A 13,261-nucleotide genomic window follows, 5' to 3' on the forward strand; every position below is an offset into this window, starting at 1 on the left:
CCTGACAAGACAGAAAATTATGAAAGTATGACAGTTATATGTCATTCAGAAAACAATCACAGACTGGGGAAAAGCTGAAGACATCTCCAAAACAGATTTACTAAACAACCAGGAAAAACAAAAATTATGCTGCTTGTGATGGAGAAGTTCCCTTTACAGTCACATAAACAAAGCTCACTGTCTCTTCATCACATGCAATACTGGAAAATATAGCAAAAGAAATCATCATTATCTGCCTTTAACATCCACAGTAATTACATTTATATGAAAAATGAGGAGAGTGGATTAAAAAAACCCAACCACCTACAAGTTGTTCAAGGGGTACAGTCTTTTCTTCTTCTCTGTAACAGGACTAGAGGATTTGAGTGGTTATATTTGAACTCTGCTCTTGAAAATTTCAGAATCAACCCTATTGCTGAATCAGGCCACACAAACAGCCATCCATACACACAGTTCCTGCTCCCTATTGCATTTAGCATATGCTTCTATTCAGCTGAACAAAGGGCTAATCTGAATTTAAATAAAGTTAGTATTGTTTTCTACAAGACTTGCTTATTAACCAACAGTAAAAAGACCTTTTTTAAAAGAACTACACATGAAAAAAAAATCTATAAACAAAGTTGCTAGCTTTGAGAGATAGAAAATGAGAAAGGCAATAATTAAAAAACCACAGCAGATGATATAGCTATTGCATTCACACTTACCTTGATACCAAAGGTGAAGACTGTCATGATTATTTTAAATATGAGTGCTAAACACAACTGCCATATAGCTGAATAGACTCCAGTGCCTGCTGGACGGTCAGGAATATCATCTACTATTTTGCTTGCATTCATATCATTTCTGTAGTCACAGAGCGAGGAGGATTCTAACGGCCCACAGTCTGTGAAGAGCTCCTTAATAAGCTCACTGGTGTTTAGCCTTGTATATGGATTAGGAAATGCAATGACAGCTGTTATTGCTGCAACAATAATAACCTCCAGGACAGGATACTTCCCAAATTTCGTAGATTTGCGTCGGCGACACCATGCGATATTTGCTCGGATGAAAAACGCTCCCCAGAGCCCACCAAATACTCCCAGAAGAATAAAAGGAAGCAGTTCAAAAAGGTACCAAGGAGTGTGATATTCCACATAAAAAAGAACTAGGCGGCTATTACCAAAAGGATTGATGGACCTTAAAACAAACGCAGCTACTAAAGCAGCAAAAAATGATCTCCATAAAGTTTTCAGTGGGAAATAGTAACTGACCTGCAAAAGGCAATACATGAAAATTATTAGTAAATCGATTAAAAAAAATGGAAAGACAAGTTTATGCATGTGTTAGAGCACTGCTGCTCACATGGTTTTAGCTAAAAAAAAGTACTCTTAGATTTTCAGTATTACTCCGATCACCTGGAGCACTGGCACTCCAGCACATCCTACATTTTTAAAAAGCTCTACAACAACTCATACTTGTATCAGTTTTAAAGACAATACTGCAGCAGTATTGAAACAACTGCTGTTTTAAGACCGTTAGGAAATGATGCACAATAATTTATGTTTATAGGCTGCTCTGTTTTGTGTCTCTTTTTAGCATTCATGAGAACCAGGCTGTGTACTAGCTGCACTCTCAAATTTCCTGCTAATAGTTTCATCTCCTTTCAACCTACATTGAAAGGTTTCTGACAGATCTGTTATTTTTAGGAAGTATGATTAAAACAACAACAACAAAAACATCAAAGTCCTCAAAACAGAACATGCAATTTCATACTTAAGCCCCACATAGCCTGATTTGAATTTCAAGATAGTTTTCTTCTGCATTTTTTTGGCAACGAAGGTATTTCTCAAACTCCCCTAAGGATATAACAAAATTATACATGAAAGAATATTTTGCTTCCTTTTTTAATTAATAGATTTTTAGTTTTCTTTAAAAATGCCAATGTTGGAAAAACATTCTTATATATTTTGAAAATGACTAATTAAAACTAATTTAATATTAATTATTCTTTGGACAAAAGAGTTTGGTTGCCTTTCAGATCAGTTTTATAGCATATTTGCCTTTTTAATAATTATTACATTCAATTGTGTTTAGTGTCTGAAACTTTAAGTAATGTTTAAAAACTTGCTTCACAAAATTGTCCAGTAAGTTTCTAAACCCTCTTTCAAAATGAAAAATAACAGTCCTATTTATTTTTTTTCAGAATAAACTCCTAGACTGAAAAAGATGCTGTATCTCTATCTGTATGTAAACTGTAATTACTAATGGACTCAGCCCTTCTCCAGAAAAAAAATAACTGAGAATAAAGGAAAGCTGACATTCATGCAAAGAAAAGACAAAATATCTTTAGGAGGACTCTTGACTTTGAAATGTGGGTCAAAAAACAATTCCCTTCTTAGGAAAGACTCTGCAGCTTAAAGGAGTCTGAGATTATTTAAGCTAAAAGAGACTTTTTAAAAATATCTATCCTTCAGTGCCATCTCTTGACATACCTCCTCCAGACTGAAAAGGACTCCCCCAATTGGGGCACCAAAGGCTACAGAAACTCCCGCTGCTGAGGCAGCTGACAACACCTGGAAAAGAACAAAGGTGAGTGGTTTTTTGCAGTTTGTTTTATGTTTTAAACATGAAGAACAAAATCTTACTACAGCTATCAGTTTCTTCTATGTTTCTGTTAAGGATACACAGATTTAGTAAGAGAAAAGCATGAAGTAAGTGTATGAGAATGCTCCTAAGATGTGGAGAGTGGCCATAGCAGCCATCAATCAGGTACTAGACATGAGAAAGCCAAGGAGACTGCTCGAAGTTCAGAGTTGAAACTAGCCAGTGTTGTGCCAGATGAAAAGGTTTTTTAAATATATTAATAGCAAGAGGAGGTCTAAGGAAAACACTGAACTGATACTTGTTGAAGATGGACATCTGACTAATACGGACGAGGAAAAAGCACAGGTATTCCATGGGTTTTTTCCTCACTCTTTTTAATAATACTGATAGACCTTGGGCTGCCTGGTACCCTGAGTCAGATGACCACAAGTGTGGGAATAGTGACTTTCCATCTGTGGACACTGAAATTGTAAGGGGCCAGCTCCATCAGATGAATGTTACTAAGCCTGTGAAGCCTGATGGGATTCTTTTCAGAGTACTGAAGGAGCCAGTGGATGTTATGGCTAGACCCCTCTCAATCATCTACCAAAGGTGTTGGGAATCTGGGAAGGATCTGGCAGACAGGAAGCTAGCCAGTGTTAGTCCAATCAAGGGTATGAGGGAAGACCCAGAGAAATAAAGACCTGTTAGCCTAACCTCCAACCTCCACAATTTTCAAGGAGCTGAGAAGATTATACTGAGTGCCACTGAAAGGCTTTTAAATAACAAAGCAATTATCAGGCACAGTCAACATGGGTTCACAGAAGAAAAGTCCTGTTTAACTTATTTGGTATCTTTCTATAATAAGGTCACCCATCCAGTGGACGAAGTGAAGGCTCTGGATGTAGTTTTTCTGGATTTCAGTGAGGCTTTTGATACTGTTCCTCACAGCATCCTTCTGGACCAGTTGTCCAGCTGTGGGATGAACAGGTGAAGACCTGGGTGAACATCAGGACTCAAAGAGTTGTAGTGAAAGGAGCTACATCTAGCAGGCGACTGGTCATCGACATTCTGTTCAGTGGATGCAGGAGTTGAATGCACCATGAGTAAGTTTGCTGATTATGCCAAACAGGGACATGTTGTTGACTCTCCTGAGGGACAAGAGGCCTTGCAGAAGGATCTAGGTAGACTGGAGCATTGGGCAGTTTATCTAGATGGGATGAAATTTAATGAGTCAAAATGCTGCACACCCAGGATGAAGTAACACCAGGCTCAAGTATAAACTGGGAGAGGACTGGTTGGAAAGCAGCCCTGCAGAGAGGCATCTGAGCGTGCTGGTGGGCAGCAGCTCAGTGTGAGTCAGCAGCGTGTCCAGGCAGCCCAGGGGGCAAACGCTGCCATCAGGAGCATGAAGAATGGCACAACCTCTCCTAGAGAGGTGGTTGATGCCCTTTACAACATGCTTTAGCTTATGGTCAGCCCTGAACTGGTCAGGCAGGTGGACTGGATGATCATTGTAGGTCCCTTCCAATTGAAATAGTCTATTGTTTTCTACATGTGTGTGGTAAAGAACTCCATAAGTCACTAATATTATTCAAGGGACATAAATCAATGACAGACTACATAGCTTTATATCAGTCCTGGAGATTTGCACTCAGTAGTCTTCAAGCAAAAACCCAGAAAAAGGACTGAGGTGAACTGAGATTAACTGAGAGATTAAGAGGAACTGAAGCAGCAAGTGGTCCTACAGCATCATGGATAAATTATGTTCAATATATGAGGATGGTTAGTGCTAATTATAACAATACTGTATAAATTTCTTGCAAGAACACTGACCCCTGGGTAATAGCCCTTAACACACCTGTTGAAGAATACACAGAGAAACTCAAACAATTATTACAGTGTTCTGAGATGAACAGTTAAACCACAGTAAGCTAAATGATTTAAGAATACAGAGCTTTGAAATAGGAAGTGAACCAAATTTTCCCATGTTCTGCAGTCTCATTGTAGAAGTAGAGAAGTTGAGCTGAGAACTGAAGTACAACTCAGATAACACCCTTTTTAATTTTACAATACAAAAATTTTATTAAATTAGTGAGAATGTTAGAGTTTGCTATTCTCTATGACTATACCTGCTTTCAATAGCATGGCTCCCTCTATTGGGTTTACATGACAAGGTTTTGGTAGTAGAGGGGCTGCAGGGGTTCGCTTCTGTCAGAAGATACCAGAAGCTGCCCCCATGTCCAACAGAGCTGGCTCCAAAATGAACCTGTCCCCGCCCAAAGCTGCGCCCATGAGTGATGCTGGTAGTGTCCCCGTGATAAGATACTTAAAGGATACAAACCACTGCACAGCAACTGTGAGAGAGTGGAGTGAGAAAAAAGTGAGAGCAACAGCCCTGAAGACACCAAGGTTAGTGAAGAAGGAAGGGGAGGAGGTGCTCCAGGTGCCAGAGCAGAGATTCCCCTGCAACCCGTGATGAAGCCTGTGGTGACACAGGTTGTCCCCCTGCAGCCCATGGAGGATTGTGGCAGAGCAGGCTTCTGGCAGGAACTATGGCCTGTGGAGAGAAGCCCAAGCAGGAGAAGGTTTCTTGCAAGCACTGCAGCCTGTGGCTGATCTGGGCTGAGGCAGTCCATTCCTGAATGACTGCACCCTCTGGAAAGGACCCATGCTGAAGGAATTTGTGAAGCACTGTCTCCCATGAGTAGGACCCCACCCCGGAGTAGGGGAAGAGTATCAAGAGGAAGGAGCAGTAGAGACAAAGCATCACCTTGATGGGGCTTTGGGATAGAAGAGTTCAGAGTGAAACTGAGCCTGAGAAGAAGGGAGAGGAGGGGCAAGGTGTACTTAGTTTTGTTTTATTGCTCACTATCCTACTCTGTTATTAACTGGCAATAAAATAACTTTCCTCAAGTGTAGTCTGTTTGGCCTGTGATAACTGGTGAGGGAGGGATCTCCCTGTCCTTATCTTGACCTATGAGCTTTTCATCTTATTCTCTCCTGTTGTCTTGTCAAGATAGAGGGGTGAGAGAACAGCTTGGCAGGCACCAAGTCTAACCCACCATCACTAAAAACATCAAACTGAAACAGAGCAGAAAACACTGTTTAACCAGGAATACATATAGTTCGTGGGTTCAGAGTGCTCTGCTGTCCTCAGAACTGAACACATTCATCAATTACCAAAACACAGAGCCAAGAAGAGAAAGAATTTAAATATAATCAAATGGTCTCTGAGACGAGAGAAATGCAAACTGACTCTGATGTGGAAATTATTTACCTTTGAGAATGCTAGAGATGATACATTGTTCTTAACACAATAAATAACTACTGATAAACACTAAACACTATCCAAGAGAAAAAATACCTTTTTTTAAACAAATCAGTGTAAATGCACAGATATTTAATACATTCTATAAATGCTTTTACAAAAATTTACCTCTCTTTTTTTAGCTTCATTTGTACTGTATTTTGGGAAGAGGTAGGAAAAAATATTCCCACAGCAGCAGGCCACATGTACCAAGGGACCCTCTTTTCCTAGACTCAAACCTGATGCGACAGCCAATACTAAAGTAATTGTTTTTATCATCAAAGTCCACTTCCCCAAGTAACCTCTGATGATGAAGCCACTCAAAATAGTTTTTATCTGGAAAAAAAAAACCAATATGTTATTACATTCTGCTTTCTCCAGAAAATAATTCTATAATCTTAGCTGCAGAACTTCAAAAACCATCCTTTTCAAATGACTGACTTTATCACACTTTAGAACACATATTGTTCAGATTGCTACATTGAGTCTATCTGGTTGCCACAGGCTTTCCATTTGCAACTTACTCTTAAACACTGGACAATAACATACAACAATATTATCAATTACATTTAGTAGTAAATTAATTTGCAGCAGCTTCTAAGACTGCATTCATTAGTTTATGATGTAAATACCAACTGAAAGGCAGAAAACTTCCAAAGCAAAAATAAACCTGCAAAACCTATACCCAAGGTCATCTAGTGTAGCAATATCCCATTTGCACCAATATTATACCTCCCTGTTTTCTCTTTATGTTTTACCATCATTACATAAAAATTAACAGTAGATCAGCCTTTCTCCACTAGGAAAGATGTGCCACTTGCCTAAGATATTACTGTACTTTATGTCATATTATTAGCCTGGAAAATATGCCCATATTTAGGAAATAATATAGTTATCATAGGAAAGGACAACCTGTCCATAAATAGGATGTGCCTAGAAAACAAAGATAGCTAAATCTGGAAACCAATTTAGGATGAAATCTCTCCTGGAATAATGGCACAGGACTACTCCAGGCTTATTCAGAGGCAGGATTTGTCCTTCAACATCTACAAAACATATATATAAAGAAACATTTAGAGAAAGACCGGAGAAGTGAGACTGATCGCAATTTATTTGACTTTGGGTTTTTCTCTCCCATTCTGTGGATAGTAGCAGACAATACAAACACAGTGAGTTTTTGAGGGTATTGCACATTTTACATTGTGACTGTGTTGATTTGTGCTAGTTAAGGGGACTAAAGCCACTGCAACAAAAGACTGATTGCTGTATCAAAGGACCCGTATTCTATCAATGAATCACTATTCTCTTACCTCCACAGGATTGGGGTAGGTTTAGAAATCACTCTTCAGGAGTATACTCTCTTAAGCTAAATGCTTCCTTAAACAGTGGTCCTGACAGAAGCATGCAGCAAAATGTACTAACTCAGGAGACTCTCCTAAATTTCAGGTATTTTTCCCAGAAAGAATTAACACAATTATATGTTTTCAATCTGAACACTTGTATTAATAGATTTCTTAGGCAGGGTGCTCCCTCTTCCTTCCCCCAACCCTGTAAGGCAGCAGTAATTTTCACATTAACACGAAACAGTTATAATATATGTTTTAGTTGGACCTCACCTCAGGTATCCCTGAGCCACAGGCATAGGGAGCAAATACCTTCACCAGAGAAACTGCTAGGAAGGCAAAGCTCAATGCCCAGAAAATGTACATTATGTAGTTCATTATGTATGAACCTGGACCCTAAAAGCAAAAACAAAAAGTCAGAAAATAAATTTGACATAGGAGCAAAATTACTACTTAAAATAATCCAGAACTACTCTTGCTGCAAGTACATTTATGTGCACATTTTGAGGCACAATAATTATTACCAGATCAAGAGAGAGAGTTTTGTTTGAAAAGCATAAAGTGATGACATCAGCACAGACTGGGTTATACAAGGTATAAACTTCTAATATTTCATCTTAAAAATAAAAAAATTAACATAGCACAGCTATTTTTAATAGCTATTAGCTGCTAAAATCTGCTGAATACTGAGTAAACCCTTATTTAAAAAAAATTGTAGTAGAAAAAATGAAGAATCTATTCTTAGTTATCAGAGAACACCACAAATGTAATTTTTATTTTTTTTATGTACAGCTATGATCAGAAGTTCTTGTGTTATTAACAGTTCTATACTCTCAAAACTTCCTTATACCTGTAACACTCCAAGCCCCCTTGCAGTTCATGAAATACACATGTATTACACTATAACCTATTAATCAAATCAAATGCTGAAAAACGGTGCAGACATTGTGTTTAGAACCCTAAACTTAAGTTCATTATTTTTTTCCATATTCACACAAATTGTTGAGCAAGACCATAAAAGAATGGGTATATACTCACTTCTGCTTGCCCAATTATTAGTTCTGCCCATGTTTTCCACTGCGGACATTTATCTCTCTCTTCAAATGTGGTCTCATTTGAACCCCAACAACACTGTTCATGGTTAAACCACAAAGCACTAAGGCAAATGCCTTCCTTTAAGTCAGTCATCCAGTCAGCAGCAATGTCAATTAGACCTGCCAATGCCCCTGTAGTAGAAACAGTTTTGTATTAATGTTCTGGTAAACAGAAATAACACGCAAGCTAAAATGAAGAAATATGTTGGTGTTAATGGATGTAAATTGAGATTACAGAAAAGCTAATTAAATAGACATTTAATATATTACTGATGTCCAGGAATATATCCTGTCCTCAATACAGTAAGATTAGTATTTGCTGAAGAATTGAGTTATTTGTATATTTCCCAAATTAAATGTGGGGTTTTTTCTTGCCTTTTTTTCCCTCTGTTCTCTAACAGTCCACTGAAACAAAGGAGTTAAGAGGACTATTACATTTCTGTGATGGGGCAGTTTATTTGGTACCAATCCTGCTGGAGACAGATGGGATTCACCTATTTAAAAGATGAAAAAGGATTCTAGCCCGTGAGTTGGTAGGCAGGGCTGATTGAAAGGGCTTTAAACTAGATTTGAAGGGGGAAGGGGGTAAGACCAGGCTCATTAGAGATGAGCCTGGGGGTGGCATGCCAGAGTTAGGGGTGAAATTGATAGTCCAGCTGAAGTGTGTGTACACTAATGCATGCAGTACGGGGAATGAACAGGAGGAGCTGGAAGCCATCGTGCAGCAGGAAAGCTATGATGTAGTTGCCATCAAAGAAATACGGTGGGATGACTCACATAACGGGAGTGCTGCAATGGATGGCTACCTGCTCTTCAGAAGAGACGGAAGAGCAAGGAGAGGTGGTGCAGTGGTCCTGTATATTAGGGAATTCTTCAACTGTATAGAGCTCAAGGATTGTGATAAGGCTGAGTGTCTGTGGGTAAGAAGCAGGAGGGGGAAGGCTAACCAAGGCAGACAGCCCAGTGGGAGTCTGTTACAGACCACCCAGCCAGGATGAAGAGGCAGATGAAGTATTCTGTAAGTGGCTGGCTGACATTTCACAATCACTAGCCCTTGTTCTCCTGGGAGACTTTAACTTGCTGGATGTCTGCTGGAAAATCAACACAGCAGAGAGAAGGCAGTCTAGGAGGCTCCTGGAGTGTGTTAGCTGACATAGCTGGTAAGTGAGCCTAACACAGGCTGTGCCTCACTACACCGGCTTTTTACAAACAGAGAAGGGCTGGCAGGAGAAGCAGTGCTCAGAGGCTGACTTGGGCACATCGGCCAAGAAATGACAGAGTTTTCAATTCTTGGTGAAGTAAGGAAGGGGGTCAACAAAACCTCTACCTTGGACTTCTGGAGGGTGGACTTTGGCCTGTTCAGGACACTGGCTTAGAGGGAATCCCTTGGGAAACAGACCTTAATAACAAAGGGGTCCAGGGAGGCTGTACATTCTTCAAGAAGGAAATCTTAAAGACACTGGAGCAGGCCATCTCTATGTGCCTAAAGACAAGCTAGTGGGGAAGAAGAGTGACCTGCCTGAACAGGGACCTTTCTCTGGAACTCAGGGGAAAATAGAGAGTTTATGACCTCTGGAAGAAGGAGGGTCAGGTAACCCAGAAAGAGTACAGAGATGTCGTTAGGTCACATAGAAAGAAAATTAGAAAGGTGAAAGATCAACTAGAACTCAATCTGACCACTGCTGTAAAAAGATAATAAAAGATATTTTTATAAAGACATTACCAACAAATGGAAGACCAAGGAAAGTCTCCCATTCTTTATTGGACGTGGGGGAAAAAACACTGTCGCCAAGAAAGAAGAAAAGGCTGAGGTACTTAATGCCTTCTTTGCCTCAGTCTTCAAGAGAAAGACCAGTTATCCTCAGGGCAATCAGCCCCCTGAGCTGATAGATGGGGACAGGGAGCAGAACAGAACCCCTGCAATCCAGGAAGAGTAGTTGCCTGTTGTGCCAGTTAAACACTCACAAGTCTATAGGACCAGATAGGACTCACCCAAGAGTACTGAGGGAGCTGGTGGAAGAGCTTACCAAGCCACTCTCCATCATTTTAAGTTCTGTTTTACTGGGGAGGTCCCAGCCCATCTGTAAGAAGGGTCGGAAAGAGGATCCAGCGAACTACAGGCCTGTCAGCCTGCCCTCAGTGCCTGGAAAGGTTATAGAACAGATTATCTTGAGAGCGATCACAAAGCACAGTCAGGATAATCAGGTAATCAGGCCCAGCCAGCATGGATTTAGGAAATGCAGGTCCTGCCTGACCAACCTGACAAAGAGACCCACCTAGTGGATGAGGCGAAGGCTGTGGATGTAGTCTACCTGGAGTTCAGTAAAGCCTTTGATACTGTCTCCCACAGCATTGCCCAGAGAAGCTGGTAGCCCACAGTTTGGACAGGTGCTCCCTTTGATGGGTTAAAAACTGTCTGGGTGGTTGGGCCCAGAGAGTGATGGTGAATGGTGCTGCATCCACTTGGCAGCCAATCATTCGTGGGTGTTCCCCAGGGCTCAGTACTGGGGCCAGTCATGTTTCTGTTCAATATCTGCCGATGATGTGGACAAGGGCGCACCCTCAGAAAGTTGAGGGTAGGAGAGTTCTACAGAGGCATATGGACAGGCTGGATCAGTGGGTCGAGGCCAATTATGTAAGGTTCAACAAGGCCAAGTGCTCGGTCCTGCTCTTGGGTCACAACAACCCCTTGCAGCGTTAAAGGCTTGTGAAAGAGCGGCTTGAGAGCTGCCTGGCAGAAAAGGACCTGGGGGTGTTGGTCAACAGCAGCTGAACACGAGCCAGCAGTGTGCCCAGGTGGCCAAAAAGGCCAATGGCACCCCAGTTTTTGTGTAGGACAGCTGGATCAAAGAGGTGACTGTCTTGCTGTATTCAGCATAGGTGAGGCTATACCTTGAGAACTGTTTCCAGTTCTTGGGCCCCTCATTATCAGAAAGACACTGAGGTGCTGGAGAGAGTCCATAGAAGGGCAACAAAGTTGGTGAATGGTCTAGAGAATAAGTCATATGAGGAGAGTCTGAGGGTGCTAGGGTTGTTTAGCCTGGAGAAGAGGAGGCTCAGAGGGGACCTCATCACTCCCTACAACTACTTGAAAGGAGGTTATAGCAAGGTAAGGGTCAGTCTCTTCTCACAGGTAAACCAGTGACAGGATGAGAGGAAATGGCCTCAAACTGTGCCATGGGAGGTTCAGGATGGACATCAGGAAGGATTTCTTCACTGAAAAGGTTGTCAAGCATTGGAATGGGCTATCCAGGGAAGTTGTAGAGTCATCATGCCTGAAAGCGTTCACAAAAGAAATGGACATGGCACTTTAGTGCTGTGGTTTAGTTGATATGGTGGTGTTCAGTCAAAGGTTGGACTTGATCTTGCAGGTCTTTTCCAATCTTAATGATTCTAGGATTTATGAATCCTGACAGAGCCTTTGCTTAAGAACCACGGTCAAACAAAGTCTGAGTCAAAAGCAGTATTTCAGTAGAACAAAATTTCAACCAAATTAATTAAAATACATAAACATAAGACCTCCTCATGACTGAACTCAAGGTTGCACCATTTAATATGTACTAGACACATAAAAAAGAAAGCAATGGAAACTGAAAAACCTAGTAAGGTTCAAGACCAGAACTTGCTTGCTTTGTTGCTCAGAAACATGGTAAAGCAATGTTAATATACATAGCAGCTAGGGGGGTGAAAACACAACACTGTAAGTTCCCACCAAAATTATCAAAAGCAATTTCCAGTAATTATACACTCCTGATTTGTGCATCCAGAAGTATATAAATATGCTATGGACTTTGCATATGTATTAATTTATATATGATTTGTGAAAGTGATTATGTATATATCTAAGCAGTAATTATACTGTTACCATGCCTTTTTGACAACCACAGAACTCTAGAACTAATCCAATTTTCCCAGCATTTAATGTAAGATGTCTGTTTGAAATACTTTTTTGAAAAACTGGGCAGAAAATTTGTGATTTTTCACTCCTTCGCTTTTTGGTCACTCCAAAGTACGCTGACAGAAAGCAGCACTGCCTTACAGTGGGGCCACAAACTATTAGATGGTTTTAGCTGTAAAATTCATCCTAAAATACATTTAAAAAAAAAAGAGAATTGAAATATAGGCAAACAAACTTTACCTGTTAAGGATAACACTGTCTGTGTAACAATCTCTGTAAAGGTATGACATAAATACATGGCTAGACTTTGCTCATGCATAATCAGAGGCTTTACAAGGATATGTGCTTACCAAAACTATACATATACCAGAGCTACTTTTGCAATCAATTCACACACTTTCACAAGAAATCCTATAGAAAAAAAGCAAAATTTTACAGAAAGGGAAAACACAAATCTCAATCACACGACTAAGGAACATTGATAGTTTGGCAGGTAGAAGTTCAAAATCTCTCAAGAAACTCTCACTAAATTCAGTGAGGATTTTGTTTTCCATTTGATCAGCAAACCCTCTCCTTAAAACACTGAAGCCTGTAAATTAAGATAGTCAACCTTTTCCTTCCCTCATGGAATTATGGTAGTAGCCTGAACAAGTTCTTAGCCAGGATGGTGGACAACAAAAGAAAAACACAGTAACTATACTTGCTGACAAATACAAGAAAGAAATCATCTTTTTTCATTTACCTGATGCCAAACCAGTTAGCGTGACTACGAGCCATCCTGACCATGCATCGTACAAACTTTTTGTCATCTCCCATGCTGATTCTTTCTTCTTGCTGTTAATCTGCAAACAGAAATCATTATGTATACCTGTATGTCTTTCTCTAACATGAATAAGAGAAAACAATTAAGTATGACATACAAACTGCATGATGCAGGCTGCAGGCAAATATGCCCTCTCTTTAAACGACAAGTGTCCTGCTTGTATTTAGTGCTTTACGTAGATAAATCAGCTTAGTCATTCAGACATCAAACAACTTACAGAGAAAAGTAAAT

The 13,261-nt window shown here is 40.2% G+C and overlaps 1 protein-coding gene across 4 annotated transcripts in view; it reads right to left on the reverse strand.

Annotated features, from left to right (window-relative positions):
* Nucleotides 1–13,261, reverse strand: part of CLCN3 (chloride voltage-gated channel 3) — a 71,908-nt gene that overhangs the window by 14,638 nt on the left and 44,009 nt on the right. For all 4 annotated transcript variants that reach the window (XM_027635512.1, XM_027635510.1, XM_027635511.1 and 1 more), the window contains 6 exons: nucleotides 12,950–13,049; nucleotides 8,254–8,441; nucleotides 7,489–7,611; nucleotides 6,002–6,208; nucleotides 2,472–2,552; nucleotides 705–1,250 (listed from right to left, as the gene is read on the reverse strand). In XM_027635512.1, coding sequence (XP_027491313.1) covers nucleotides 705–1,250; nucleotides 2,472–2,552; nucleotides 6,002–6,208; nucleotides 7,489–7,611; nucleotides 8,254–8,441; nucleotides 12,950–13,049 — 1,245 coding nt within the window. The remainder of the gene's footprint in view (nucleotides 1–704; nucleotides 1,251–2,471; nucleotides 2,553–6,001; nucleotides 6,209–7,488; nucleotides 7,612–8,253; nucleotides 8,442–12,949; nucleotides 13,050–13,261) is intronic.

This window comes from Corapipo altera, unplaced genomic scaffold (assembly GCF_003945725.1).
Source record: "Corapipo altera isolate COAL_440 unplaced genomic scaffold, ASM394572v1 22b, whole genome shotgun sequence".
Lineage (NCBI taxonomy): Eukaryota > Metazoa > Chordata > Aves > Passeriformes > Pipridae > Corapipo > Corapipo altera.